The sequence below is a fragment of the Zootoca vivipara genome, chromosome 7 (genome assembly GCF_965207765.1).
Source record: "Zootoca vivipara chromosome 7, rZooViv2.hap1.1, whole genome shotgun sequence".
Taxonomy (NCBI): Eukaryota; Metazoa; Chordata; class Lepidosauria; order Squamata; family Lacertidae; genus Zootoca; species Zootoca vivipara.
In genome coordinates, this window is record NC_142590.1 from 65,491,231 (window position 1) to 65,506,600 (window position 15,370).

Here is a 15,370-nt window from a genome sequence, read left to right on the forward strand (position 1 = left end):
TCATGATTTTAAAATTACTAACAAAATGACAATAAGGGTTTGTGGTTGCCTTGCCAACTCCTTCTACAGTATATTACATACGTGTCATATTGCGAGGCAACCCCACAGTTGGCTCTGTGATTGCTGTAGAATCGGTTCTCCAAGTCAATCTTTGTTTCCCCAATTAAGTCATCTGATCCGACCAAATCATGGTCAAATATCGATATGGTGAGTTCTGATTCTATGGGAAAGGATATGCTCAGCTCCAGCACCCTGAAGAAGAGAGAGGCAGACAGGATGAGAATATATATGGGCAACTAGAGGATGGGAAACAACCTATGGAAGTAGGCTCTGTACAACCACCACCAGTTTAATTCTTGTTGTAATAGAACCTGCACCATTTTAAAATCTATGTATTATATCTGGGTAAAGTCACACACATCCATCCATGACATCCAACTGGCACAAGCCCCCTTTAACAGACCCTTCACCTTGATGACCCTGAACTTGCCAATTTTCCTCCCCCATCTCATGTGGCCAAGTCATTGACAGAACCCAACGATGCTCTTGTTTGTTCACCCCTCATTTCCGCTAACTTTTGATAACTGCTATACCCTTCCTCATCTTCCTATAGAAACTCCTGTTTCCTTCTTTGCTGCACCGCCATCTTGTTAGAGATGCATGCACACCTAGGTGGTGCTGAGAATACGAATCCCTCCCTTTTGTATCTCCAACAATGGGACCAACACAAGCTACCCTTTGCAGTTGCCTAGGTTCACCTAGTGGAAAGGCAAAGTCTGCTATAAGCAATGTGGAGAGGATACAGCTCAGATGCAAAGTAAAGCTGCGTTCTTACTCTCCAAAGACTGGATGCAGCTGCTTTGGGATGTACCGCTCTTTGGTGTCTTTCTGTTGCTGCCCAATTTTAACCACAAGGTAGGGATCTGCCTTGCCATTGGGGTCTGCTGGACTCAGATTAGTTGCCTAAAAAACATAACACATGGCACTATAACATTGGCGGCACAAAACCATATAACATTACATATATTTGTCTGGTAACACTTTCATGAGGCTTCAGGTTGAATCAGTAACGAAAAACTACTATTGCAAAAGATCACTGACCTGTGTTACATGATCAAAACATCAACAGGTATAAAATCATAGAGTTACAAGGAACTTGAAGATAATCATTTCCAGCCTCAGGAGGCAGAGCTACCTAGAAGTTAACCGCTTTCCCCCTTCCCCCCAAAATTATTTCCTCCCAGCCAGACCAATATGTCCCAAGCAGGAGCAGAACCACGATTAAAGTGCCTGTAACTTCAGAAGGCTTGCTTGCCGAAGCTAGGGCACATGTTACAGGCAAAACTATAGTCACTAGCCAATTGAACCTGAATGGAGTGGGGAGGAAACCTAGGGTTGCCATACTTCAAAAAGTAAAAACCAGGATGCCCTGAAAGAGTGAGACAACCCCTGAGAGTGAGACAACCCCACTTTCCCTCAAAAGGAACTTCAATGAAGCAGTACTGTTCTAAAGTGGAAAAGAACTGCTATGTTTTTATGATGTGCTGAGATAAAAGAATATATTGCAGGCTCTTGTTTATTTAGCATTCAACCTGATTATTTTGCAAAAAGGTTATCCAGCATTCATTCTGATTTCTATATAGGACAGTTATATGACAATGAGCAGTCAGCCTGAGTTCATTCTGATTTGCTTGTGGGGCATTTGCATGTCCCCCCATTAATTATTTATCTATCACTCATTTTTCAATGCATTTCCCTGTCACTTTCCAAACTGCAAAAAGGCTGCTTAAAATGGAGAGGCAGATTTGATGCATTGGGATGATAGAGCAATTTAATCTACTTTAACTGTGCATGGCAAACCTAGCATTTTCGTATGCACTTGAATGCCTCCTGCAAAACACTGACAGTCTGGAGGCTCTCTGCAAAATACATAACATTTTATAATGCTGTTTGCATCTTGGAATGGAATCGATGGCACTAGCAGTCCCAAGTCTCCCCAATCTAAAGGCAGAGTCTGGGAATTCAAGGGGCTCCTTCTGTGACATCTCATCCTCAAATTAATGAAAGCACAATTATTAGGAGGAGCTTAAATTGAATGAAGAATTTAAATCACAGAGCTACTATCCATCTTGGGAGATCACCCTTGCCATAGCTCAAAGGAGATACAAACAGTGACAACAGAATCCCAGAGGACTTTGCAGGTTGTAGGATTGTTATGAATTCATTATCTGGTAATTGTAGCACAGGTTTCAAAACTCATGCCATTCAGTACAAATACTTACTTTTACAATATAAATTCGGACAAGGACCTTAACGGGTCTGTTTCTGGGGATGCCCTGGGAGATCTTGTGCTCTGCACCTGCCTCTTCAGCCCGATAGACATAGAATGAGCCCTGCAAAAGAGGGATTAAACAAAAGGCAATCTATGTCACTCTTTCTAGTAGAATGATATTTTGAATAGCCCTACACCTGTCAGAAGATTTTTCTTCTTGTTTCCTAGGAGACTGCAACATGTTGAGTCCTGCAGTATCACAGCTCTACCATACCTCTGGTGACACATATATTGAAACATAAATTTATTGCACATAAATCACAGGAGAGACAGGAGAAGGAAGAGCATAGTAAAAGTAATGCTATAACTCCATAAGGAATAGACACAAGGAGGTTTATTACTGCATTCTGAGCAAAGTATTAGCCTTCATCTTATAGAGCAGGCTAGATCTGCCATTGCATTAGTGCACAGGGTTAGTTTAATCCAGCCAGTTACCTTGTATTTACCCACTAAATTATCCTCTTCATTTCCATCTTCATCCTCATTGGCTTTCCCACGATGAAGTGGAAAAATATGTAGCCAGTCCTCAAAATTGTCAAACTCGTTTTCCAGCTCCGAACTGTAGATCTGAAATGAGAGATGTGTTAATTTTAGAGCTTTCTTGCCATAACAGCTGATAATGCAAATCAGTAGTACAGAGAAAAGTTAGTGCAACCAGAGGCCTCTCCCCTTTAGTGATCTGTTTTCAGTTCTATCACTGATCAAGTGAATAGGTTATGTCATGTCGCTACAGGTGCTACAGGTTCCTACAGGTCTCTACAGCATTTTTAAAGTGGATCCATGAATTCCATTAAAACTTGTGACATAACAAATGTGTAGTCTTTAAGATGTTGCAAGATGCTCTTTGTTGGTTTTGAAGAGCTAAAAAAAGAGTAGTCAGCCACATCTCCCCTTATCACTCTTCACTGTGATCTCAACCTCAAAGGCTGACAAAATAGAACATTATGAACATTGGTGCCTTAGTCAAAAAATTTATGAGATGGTGGTATATAAATACTATTATAAACAAACATAAATAAGACAGGCCACTCTTTCCTGGCCTGAGCAAATAGTGAAGTAAACAATTATTTCCACTACTCCTTCTTGATTTTTTTCTGTGGTAAATGTCAGGAGTAGACACAAATCAACTGGCAGGAAATGTACAAATTGATGTGCATAATATACAAATTGGGGGAGGGGGCAGAAATACACCAGCCCATGTCTCACAGAAACCAATAGGAACATAGGCAGTGCTTTGTATCTAGTCAGACCGTTTGGAAGTTAGCTCAGTATTGCTGACACTGATTGGCAGCAGCTCTTGAGGGTTTCTGGTGTGAATCTTTTCCAGCCCTACCTGGAAACACTAGGGATTGAACCTGGTGCCTTTTGCATGCAACCCATGTGTTCTGCCAATGAGCCATGGCCCTTCCCTTACTTATCCTTAATAGGACATACCCTTGATAACTTAAGACAGGATTCTGTCTCTGAAAGACCTACCTTTAATGTAGCTATAAGTTTCCTTTTGGGACGAACTGGCTCAACTTCAACTATCGGGCCAGTTTCCCCTTCCACTTCAAGAGAAGCAACATCTAAATAAGACATTGGGAAATTAATGGGATAATTTGCTCAACTCATACAGTCAAATATCACACATATTTTCCATTCACCCCCTGCAGCTTTGAACAATTTCCAACAAAGTCAATGACCAGAATGTCGCTCTCCACCCCATTCTTCTCCTTTATTCTTTCCAGCGTCAGGCATTCATGCTTGCAATTGAGAATTCAGTGTGAGCAGAGGGCAAAGAAAGGCTGGAAGTGGTCCCTCTGCAGACACCTGTCGCAGCTGACAGAACCAGGGCACACTGTAGGTAGGCACTGGGAGGTTTCTGCAAGCATAGTGCTCCATTAAGATGGCTGCGTGTGAACCAATCCTATGAAATCTGAAAGGAGCAGTTTGCCAGCCAAAACCAGTGTTACTAAGAGGTTCTAGACTATTACTGTGAATTGACTCTGTGCCCAGTTATAATTCCTGTTCATTTTGTACATTTGCAAATAGACTGATATTCACAAAAAGCACCGCTGGTCTCTCTCCTGAAAAGGATGTTAGACCCACCACCTGCTATACTGGACCCACCCTCTGTTGTTGATACTACACCACACTTTGACCAGGGTGAGCAGCAGAGTATGCACAACTCCAGCAGAATCTTCCAGCAGAACTTCAGTCTTTCTGCTTTCCAGTAGTAGTCAGTCTTTTCCATAATTCCCGGTTAAGAAAACTCCTTTTCCACACAAGTCCAGCTCAAAGTATAAAGTGTGTTTGGTCTCATGGTGCAAGACAAGCATAAACATACTACCTACATTAACTTTAAGAGATGCTGGTACATCATGAACTAATATACTATAATACAGTTCTTTGGTTTTAGAAATAAACCTCGTAAAGATCAAGTTTACAGAGAGATTCTCTAGCGCTTTACCATGCTAGCTCAGCATGCTGTACTTAACCATAAAGCATGTAACCTTTGCATTCAGCAAATATGGCTGAATCCAGCCTTGACTTTATACCAATCACTGCATGTACAAACATTCCTTAGAGAAAGGGAGAGTTGATGAGTAATGCTTTAGGCATTTGGTCTTGGGTGGATACAAATAACCCAACGATATTTTTAACCACCCATTGCAGCTGATGCGCTAACCCTGAACAGAATCCAGGCGCAATTTCACCTATTTTTTCACATTACACCAACATAGGGAACCGTTCTTCTCACAGCTCAGGGTGGGGAAGCACAGACAGAACAATAATAAAAACACCACTTTGGGATGGGTAGGTCATTTGAACACCAGAAATTCTGGGAAGTTCAGGTCCTGGTCCTGGCAATTTCTACAGTAAGAATATCTCACCTGGATCATTTGCGTCCTCTTCCTCTTCCTCATCACTGAAGGACTGTAAAATAGGATAGTCATTATTCAAACTATGACAAATAACCATCAGTCACTGCTAACTGAGCAAATCTATTAACAATGTGAGATGAATTTCACAATAATACCACCCCAAAACTCCAGAAACCCATAAATTTTGCTGCAGAAAACAGAAGCTATATAACACAAATTTTGAGTTGTCTCCAGTATTAGACCTACTCAGAGTAGACTCATTGAAATTAATGGATATGACCAACTTTGATTTGTTAATGATTGGCAGGAGAAATTCAGAAGGGGTAGCTTTAGCTTATTAGGGTACAGCTGGGACCTCCATCAGGGTGGAGCCCTCCCACCACCAGTGCTCCTCTCCTGGACTCTGGGCACCATTCTAACCCCCACCCACCCACCCCGCATTCCAATTCAGTCTTTAAAGAATCCTGCTTTGTACTAGAACAGGGATGTCCAACTCCCAAGAGACTGTGATCTACTCCCACTATAAAAACACTGGCAGTGATCTACCCATTGGATTGATCAAAGTTGTTAAGCTTTTTGGGGGGAGCCCTCACCCAAGTTCTTGAGCTTTTTGGGTGGGGAGGAACACCCAAAGTCGACCTGATGGACATCCCTGTAATAGAACATCAAAATCAGCATTCCACCCTAACACAAAGCTTCACAGTTTCTTGTTTGTGTATGCTAGGGAAACCTAAACTGTTTTATTAATGTGTGATGTTCTAGAAACAAAGCACCCTTTACTTCACATCCTAACCTAATATATTGAATTGTAAACAGAATACAATAAGGCAGGACTCTTTTTGTGATGATACAGAATACTGCCACCTCTTTTGCACCTGCCCATAGCAGCCGTTTTGTACTGGCTGGCAAACACAGCATTTCTATCAAGATATGATTACTGGCACCTTATTTTTTAACCAAAAAAGTGCCTTAGTATTTGAAATAAACTGGGGTTTTTAAATCATTTAATTGCTTTCCCTTTTTAAGTAGTTCTCAATCCATAAAAGAACCCATCCTCTTACTAAGTTTACTTAAGGACCGTTTTTACTCCCCTCCCATTCTTCTTTGTTCTCCTTCCCCAAATCCCATGAGGAAATTGCAGTATCCTGATGGGGAATGGTTTTTCCTGCTTCCTCCTACCTCTCCTATGTAGTTCTCCACTGCAGTCATTTGCTTCACACCTGAGCGCCCCCCCCCCATCTGCTGCCGTTCAAATTTTTTGGACTACAGCTCCTATCAGCCGCAGCCAGCATGACCAATGGTCAGGGATGAAGGGAGCTGTAGTCCAAAGCATATGGACGGCGGCAGGTTACATTCTATTGCAAATACAATTCAGTAGTTGAAATCCCATTACCTGGTTGTTTAATTCCTTTAATGATTCATAGTACTTAGACCACCAATCCAGCTCTTCTTTCTCAGGCTTTTCCTCCTCAAATTCTTCCTCCTTCGGCATGAGTTTATCAATTGGGAGTTTCTTCAGAGGTGCCTGAGAATAGTCAGTAAATTTTCAGTCAGTCAATTTTACTACAGCAAGAGCCAGCAATACAAAACGACACAACTCCAAACAAAAGATCAGCAATATCATCATCGGAGGGCAGGACAAATTGTTATAATATGTTATTCAATAAAAGAGATTTAGGTTTTTTAATAGCTAAGGTGCAAAAAGTAATATTGGATAGATATGGGGCAGCTGCCAAGTGCCAAATTAGGCCAAGATTTTAGATACCTGTAGTTCTCAGGGAGTAAGGCATCTTCTTTTTGCAGTTCAATATCGAAAACCCTCTGAGTAATAATTGTTTTTGCCTTATTCAAAGTTCCATTAAAGAGGTCTTCTGGGTTTAGGCCAATTTGTTTGATCTTGTTAGTAATTTGCGTAAGCCAAGGTGGATAAGGGGCTGCGGCCAGAAAATGAGGTAACATTCCCTTTGGGTTATAATGAATTTTCAGCCAGAGGGATATTGCTTGTTCCCAAACTTTAATTCAACTCTGGGCAGTCCTGCCTCTTGCCTTAATATTACATTAGATGTGCTCTTAGGGGTGCCGATTAGGTATCTAAGAAATTTTGATTGGACTGTTTCGAGAATCTTAAGATTGGCAGAGAGTCCAATATGTGAACCATATAGAAGTTGGACCAGAGATTTTGCCTGAAAGAGTTTTAGGGCCATAGGAAGGAAACCAGCACCTTTCCTTCTAAATAGTCTATGAATGGCGTTAGCACTTCTTTCTGCTAAGGTGGCTGATGCGGTCAAATGTGCTGAGAATTTGGCGTTGTAAGAGAAGGTGATGCCTAAGTATTGGAAGTTCTTAGTTTTATCTATGGCATTTCCCTTCATATTCCAATTATGTTTCCTAAAGGAGCGGCCAAAGCAGACAATTTTAGTTTTAGCAAAGTTAATTGTTAGCAGTTCAGTGTTACATTGATCACTGAATTTCTCTGATGCTCGTTTCAAGCCAACTTTGGTTTGAGAAAGAAGTACAGCGTCATCTGCGTACATTAAAATTGGAACTTTTCTGCCACTAGAAAACACAGGTGGGTGAGTATCAATTACATGCAAACATGTGATTAAGGAATTAACATAGATGTTAAATAAAAATGGAGCCAGTAAACATCCTTGTCTGACCCCTTTTTGAACTGGAATTCCATTGGAAAGTCTGCCATCCTGTGCAAGTCTTATCTGAAGGGTATTATTTTCATGTAATTTAATTAACAGAAGTCAGGGGCGGAGCAAGCGGGGGCGGGGGGCGGTCTGCCCCGAGCGACGCCCTGGGGGGGTGACAGGCACTCGGCTTCCCTGGCCCGCCCCTCGCCTCCACCCGCAAATGTGCAGTCCGTTCGGGGTGCCGCTGGCGTGCGGTGGCTCCAGGGTGTTCCGCACACACTCGGCGGCCCTTACGGGGTGCCGCTCTCGCGTGGCATCCCATAACAGCTGCCAAGTGCGTGTAGAACACAGTGGAGCTGCCGCAAGCCAGCAGCACCCCGATCAGACTGCGCAAGTGCCAGATCTAGCGCGTGCGCAGTCCGATCGGGGTGCTGCTGGCGTGTGGCGACTCCACGGTGTTCCGCATGCGCTTGGCATGCGTCATTACGTAGCGACGCCGCGCCCCGGGTGTATGGCAATTTGTTGCCTCGGGTGTCGCGGCGCCCTGCTACGCCCCTGACAGAAGAAATAGCCTTCTGTTGATGCCCATATCGGCCAGTTTAGCCCAAAGCCTTCCCCTAGACACGGAATCAAATGCTGCCTTTTGATCCACAAAGACCGCATACAGTGACTTTCCCCAGTGTTTCACATATTTGTAGATGAAATAGTCAAGCACTAGACAATGATCAATAGTAGCGCAGCCAGGTGTAAAGCCGGCTTGTTCAATCTCTAATAAGTCATTGTGGTCCAACCATTCACACAATTTTAGGCCCAGATGTTTTGTATATAATTTGCAGATCGTGTTCAGAAGACTAATTGGTCTATAATTAGATGGATCAGAGGGGTTGTGCCTGAGAATAAATTATCTCAATCTATCAAAGGCATGTGTGAACATAAGGGCCCTACTGGGTTGGCCCAGAAGCTCCATCAGGTCCAGTGTCCTGCTTCCAACAGTGTCTAGCCAGATGGCTCAATGAAGTCTATATGCAAGCTCTCCTCTATTCCCCCAGCAATGAGTAAGAGGTAAACTACTCCCAAAATGGAGGTTCCATTTAGCAATCCGGAATAACAGCTGATGGGAACTGGAGTTCAACAGTACCTGGAGGGCCCCCAGATTCTAAATTACAGTCCACATGTTACTGTTTTACTACCTCATTGCTTTTCCCAATTCCAGTTCATTTATGAATACATTAAATAGTACCAATTTCAATAGCAAATCATTGCTTATATCCCTTCTTTGTGAAAACTATCCTTTTACTGGATTTCACTGGGTTCTTATTCTTCAGTTAGTTACAAGTCCACAAAAGGACCCATCCTCTTATCCCTGTTATGTTCACTTGGAAGTCATTCATGAAGGACTGTGTTAAATCTTTTTCAAACTCCAAGTGTAGAATGTCTGCTACTAAAATGCTTCTACCGACACTCTCAAATAATTCTAAAAGATTAGTGAAGCAGAAATTCCATTTGGGGGAAGCCATGCTGATTCTTCCTTAGCAAAGCTTGTTCTATAGGTTTCATAATTCTAACTTTAATCACGCTTTCCACCGATTTTCTGAGCTTCCTAACTCCCAGATTCTCCTGGTTTTATGTTGACTGCTTACTAATGCTCTGATATGGAACTGACTCACATCCCTTAAACCATATTACCTCCCACAATTGTTGCATGGCTTTTCCTACAAAGGAAATTTCTGACGGGAAAGATCAAAATGCTTTCCCTGGGGCAGATGTGCATGTGTAACATGCATAGCTCTCTCACATACACACCACAACCCATGCCTACTGCTAGAGAAAGCAGTAACAAAGGACTGCAACTCAGCACTCCCTTTTGTGATAAATACCTGGGATTTAGGATAAAAGGATGTGTCTGAGAATCTGTCTTAGTGAAATCTGTGAGGATCTGTTTCCAGTGATTCACACCCCTGCTGTTTATATTCTCCCCCTAGCTACTCAGTAAAGTCCACCCCACCATAAAGTACCTAAGCTTTTTGAATGGTTCAGCTATGTGGAAAATCAATTTCTGCAATGTGGATGTTGAAAGGCTCTTCCTATGAGCCACAACACTCCTCTAATAGCAGAATCTGTGACCATCCAATTACTGCACTCACCTTTGCAAGCTTAAGGGGATTTACTTTGCTTCCTAGGTCTCCAGCAACTGCACCAATATTTATTACTGTCTGACCAGCAGCTGCTCCAATGTTTATCACCGTCTTCCCAGCAGCTGCACCAAGATTCAGAACTGATTTGGAGATTTTCGGCCGTGAGGCTTTCCGTGCTATAAGAAAACAGTATAAATTCTATACTTCAGTATGAATACGTGCCTTCACTTGCTGAATCATTTCCGCTTTACTAACCAGTTATGGACACACCCATGCCATACATTTAAAGCACATTCAGTGCACATTTAAAGCACACAACTTCCCCCAAAGATTTCTGGGAACTATAGTTTCATCCTCCCTGAGCTGCAGTTCCCAGCATCCTTAACAAACTATAGCTCTCAGGATTCTTTGGGGGAAGCCATATGCTTTAAATGTGTGTTTAATGCATAGCTGCCAAGTTTTCCCTTTTCTCGCAAGGAAGCCTATTCAGCATAAGGGAAAATCCCTTAAAAAAAGGGATAACTTGGCAGCTATGGTTTAATGTGCTTTGCCATCCACCCACAACTTTCCTCTAATTAGCTGGCAAAGAGAAAGGATGTTGCATTTAGATATACCACTGGCCTGACTCATCTTAAAGCTCCTTCATGAAATACAGTCTCTATATGTTCTCAGCATGGGTTTTAGGTGGAAATAATACAATCTGACTCTGAGAAGGTATTTAAAAAGCAAAATGGAGAAATGCTGAAGCTTAGGTTGCTTGCACAGCCTTTTTACCATGCTCGACTTAGATTTTTCTTTCAAAGCATGGTGCTTTTCATAGCATGGTGTCACACTTTGCAATTGTTAAATCCCAACACATAAAACCCTAATTCGACCCTCATACAATTTCACCTCATTGAAAGGTCCCTTAAAGGAGTTGGGATTCTGAAGACTCACTTTTGGATGGACTGTCATCTTCCTCTTCCAACTCATCTAGCTCTTTCGGAGCAAATTTCATAATATGGGAAACTATGTGAGTTCCCACCATGACAGAGCGTCCAAAGGCCCTCTTTTCCACCACGAAGATACTGAGAGGTGGGTGCAAGTACACCTGCTCTGGAAGCTCCTGTGGGATACAATCAGGTGCCACAATGCAGATTATTTATTCATTATTAGTCATTTATTGATTACATTGCTTGATGCCCAGATGGCTTCTTCTAAGCAGTGTACAAAAGCACACACACATAGACCGATAGCACAACATTGTTTATATACAGAAAAATTAATACACCAGAATCAAAATACAAACGGCAATTCCGCGCATCCAATTGATGCATGACCGCCAACGTGTGTGTTGTTTTTGGCCCCAGAAGGGAGCAGAAGAGGGGCAGGTTTACACGTAACCACTGACATGTGCAATGACCTGGCATGTGGCCCCTGCACAAACGGGGAGCTGCCTGTACCCAATAAAACAATGCAGTTAGAACATCGTTTATCCATGAATAAAGTATGCAATAAAGCAACCTTTTTAAAACAGCCCAGCAATGATAACAGAAATTAAAACAGTACACTGAATTACTAATCTTGGTCAGGATAAAAAGCAGCAGTTAATATAAGGTCCCAAATAAGATTATTCACTGTGTAAAGTGATTTCATAACTGGTGGGATGGTTCTGTATCCTAGTTCAACAAGATACTGTGAATGATTCACATCAACCCTGGCAACATTAGGAAGAGAGGTCAAGTCAAGTAAAAGGTGTGGATTAAGAGTCAAAATCTCAGAAATAAATCCAAAGCTGCTATAAGTAATCAATTCAGGCATTATTCATATATACTGGTTGGGTTGTATGTTTGCATGTAATCTTTAGTGGTATTTTTAATGCAGCTTTTTATTGTGGTGTGGCCTTTCAAGAGAAACAGCTTGCTCCATCATTGGAGCTTCCACAGGTATGATAGCAGAATTCTACAGCTCTGCTCAAGACCAAAGTATCAGAGTATCAGCCATTCAGCAACATTCAGATTGTTGCTCAGCCATTTCTACTGATAATCAAGCACACGGAAACCTTTATTTATTAATAACATTATTTAGCAGAAATGTATACAATGTGGAAGCTAACTCAAGATAACAAGAGCTTCTAAATTACTGCCGTACAACTCTGGTTTTGTTAATCAGGTAATGGAAGGCGATCCCAGTATTTTGAGATCTGCCTCTTACTCACCACATCAACAAATTTGACAAGTTCATTGAAATTTGGGTTCTCTTTGTACACTGTAATCACTTCAGATTCCACTTTCTTCCCAGCACATTCAATGATCACTTGTGGCTGGTCAACCTCAAACAGGTTCACACGCTTCAGATCTCTCAGGCCCCAAAACAAGATCTAAAAAAAAGAAAGAAAGCAGAAGAGTTGACTCTTCTGGGTACTCCGTAGAGGGCCCAACACCCTCTTTCTCTAAAATGGTCCTCTTCTAAAAAAACCCACTGAAGCACCTTTCCTGATGCTCACTCACAGTTGCATTCTAGATTAACAGGTCTATATGACACCCACCTACCCTGTTTCCCCGAAAATAAGACATACCCATAAAATAAGCCATAGCAGGATTTCTAAGCATTTGTGCAATATAAGCCATACCCCGAAAATATGACATAGTGATAGGTGCAGTTCTGGGGGGTGCCAAGGAAGAGGCGAGGCTGGACGCGTAATAAAAATAAGACATCCCCTGAAATTAAGCCATAGTGTGTTTTCTTGAGGAAAAATAAATATAAGACAGTATCTTATTTTCAGGGAAACACGGTACTCTCTCCTGTTCTCTGCAAGCCAAACCCCAGCTGAGGAACAATGGATCTTAACACAGTGCTGGTGCTGGCCTGGACAGAAGGCAGGGGAGCAGGCAAATCTCTGTGCCATCTTGGAGCTGATGTAGTGATTGGGCCTGGATTAGGCCTCATGTAAACACATGATGGCCGTGGCCTCAGTTCATCTCTGCCCCAGAACACTACCAGCAAGGATCCCACCAGCAACATTTTCACTCACCCACACATTTGGTGGGCAGAACCAGGGCCGGCTCTAGCTAGAGTCCCGGTGGCGCGGTGTGCCAGGGCGCCGGGCCGGTAGGCAGGGCGCTGTGCGGCAAAGCCGCATGGAAGCCATACTGTGCCCTGCGAGGGTGGGGGCGCCGGAGCGATCTCCGCCCCTCAACGCCAGGGCGCGTGACCTGCTCGAGACTGCCCTGGGCAGAACAGGGAGTTCTGTGCCACAGCCTTGTGCAAAGGGGATTGCATTGTTAGTTATTGTGTGTCAAACTGGATTCCTTCATTCTCTCTTCTGTTTATTTCCTTGCTGCTTTTTCACAAAATTGTGCCCAAATTGGCTCATACAACATGCTAAATGAGCAACAATTAATATGATAATTGCAATAACATATTAGGAATGATTAAAAATAATCATTATGTCAATAATGTCAATAATCAAATGAAAAGGTTCCAAGAACTCAGGCCAGGAAGGAGATTAATTATGAATTCTTCAAACTGTTTTTTGCTTATGGTAATGAGACAAATTCCAGTTGAAATGATTTTCAAATCCAGGACAAGGCCCTGTTTCGTTTATTCTTCACCAGCTATAGTTTCATGGTCAAAGTGTACCAGGCAAACACAAAAGGTTAAATGAAACAGGGCCTTGTCCTTGAAATGCCCGAGTTTTTGGAACCTTTTCTTTTGATTTCCTGATTGCACCGAGAACTCCAATTTCTACAATAATGTCAATAATGTCAATATGTAAGGGGGAGAATCCCTACAATACTGATGTATTTGAACAGGTTAAAATCAAAATGGTTAGGTTAAATAAATCCTTTGCTAAAAGAAGAACAAATAATGTTACCTCTATACGAAACTCTTTAAGGATTGGTCGGATACCTTCAGGGATAATGAATCGTCCAGAACGGGGGTCTCCCAAATATTCCGGCTCCTTGGGTTCTACATCACTAGGCACTGATGGCTGGACAGCACAGAACAACAATTTAAAAGTCTTCTCTACTAGCTATGTAGACTTAAATGCCCACCTGTCAAGTTATCCACCAATTACCATCCTAACCAATCCTCACTTTCTAAAGTGAAAGCTGTCAAGCCTTTTCCCTCTAATCCCAGGTGTATGAGCAGCACTGGTTGTGGGTGGTCAGCAGTGAGAGATGGTCATTGGTTATATACTGAAAGGCACTTGGACACTACCTGTCTTGTATCAAGCCTTTCCATAAAATTCTTTCCCATCAATGCTTCAGGATTCTGCTCTAAAACACAAGGCCCCTCTGCGAGGAGAACATGATGAACCTGAGAACTTGGTTTTATCACAAATTCTGGTTAGTTTTTAAACAAGACAACATCAAACCAGGGAATATGAAGCTGGCTTGTTTAACTAGCTAGAGTTTATGATAAATCACAATCCCTGGTTCACACACAAGGCAAAATTAAATTACAATTAGGGTAAGTACATCTATCAATGTTGGTGTCTCTCTGTTTCTCCTTGCTCCAATTTTAAAGTCAGTTCTCCACATTTCCGTATCCATTTGCAATTTCTTTTTTTAAAAAAGTCCTCACAGTAGAGATGTCCGTATGAGATTTTGCCTAATATGCACATCACCGCAAGCAAATATTACACATTTTGTATGTTATTTTCACTAATAAATGCATTACAATGAATACTAATAAATACATTTTACACCAGTGTATACATTTTTGCACACAATTCTTGGCTGGAGAACTGCATTGCAAAATTTGGAGAGGGGGGAATGTTGAAGGATGGTTGTGTTTTGGTTCATGTGGAAAGTGTGAATGCAGTAGGTAAAGGTAAAGGGACCCCTGACCATTAGGTCCAGTTATGACCGACTCTGGGGTTGCGGCACTCATCTCGTGTTATTGGCCGAGGGAGCCAGCCTATAGCTTCCAGGTCATGTTGCCAGCATGACAAAGCCGCTTCTGGCGAACCAGGGCAGCACACGGAAATGCCGTTTACCTTCCCGCTGTATTTATCTACTTGCACTTTGACATGCTTTCGAACTGCTAGGTTGGCAGGAGCTGGGACCAAACAATGGGAGCTCACCCTGTCGCAGGGATTCGAACTGCCGACCTTCTGATCGGCAAGCCCTAGGCTCTGTGATTTAACCCACAGCAGCACCCACGTCCCCACTATGTGCAGTAGATTTGCCTTTAAATCCAAATTGAAACAGATTTTTCCCCCATCCCTAATTACAATGAAATGAAACACTGGCAAAGTCCTCCAGCACTGCACAGGATGAGGTGATGGAGCACAGGTCCCTGAGGTTTCACTTAAGCTCAGTCCAGCTCATCAGCACAAAACTTTACTGTTACATGAGATTTGGGGCATTTTTATTATTATTATGAGACTATTCGCTGGCTGTTCACAAC

The 15,370-nt window shown here is 42.3% G+C and overlaps 1 protein-coding gene across 1 annotated transcript in view; it reads right to left on the reverse strand.

Moving 5' to 3' along the window:
• Window positions 1-15,370, reverse strand: part of LOC118089180 (fer-1-like protein 4) — a 57,069-nt gene that overhangs the window by 10,467 nt on the left and 31,232 nt on the right. Inside the window, exons 27-37 of the mRNA XM_035123607.3 lie at window positions 13,830-13,946; window positions 12,171-12,332; window positions 10,910-11,078; window positions 9,983-10,149; window positions 6,593-6,724; window positions 5,209-5,251; window positions 3,809-3,900; window positions 2,768-2,899; window positions 2,283-2,393; window positions 836-963; window positions 82-252 (exon numbers count right to left, since the gene is read on the reverse strand). Of these exons, the coding sequence (XP_034979498.3) occupies window positions 82-252; window positions 836-963; window positions 2,283-2,393; window positions 2,768-2,899; window positions 3,809-3,900; window positions 5,209-5,251; window positions 6,593-6,724; window positions 9,983-10,149; window positions 10,910-11,078; window positions 12,171-12,332; window positions 13,830-13,946 (1,424 nt within the window). The remainder of the gene's footprint in view (window positions 1-81; window positions 253-835; window positions 964-2,282; window positions 2,394-2,767; window positions 2,900-3,808; window positions 3,901-5,208; window positions 5,252-6,592; window positions 6,725-9,982; window positions 10,150-10,909; window positions 11,079-12,170; window positions 12,333-13,829; window positions 13,947-15,370) is intronic.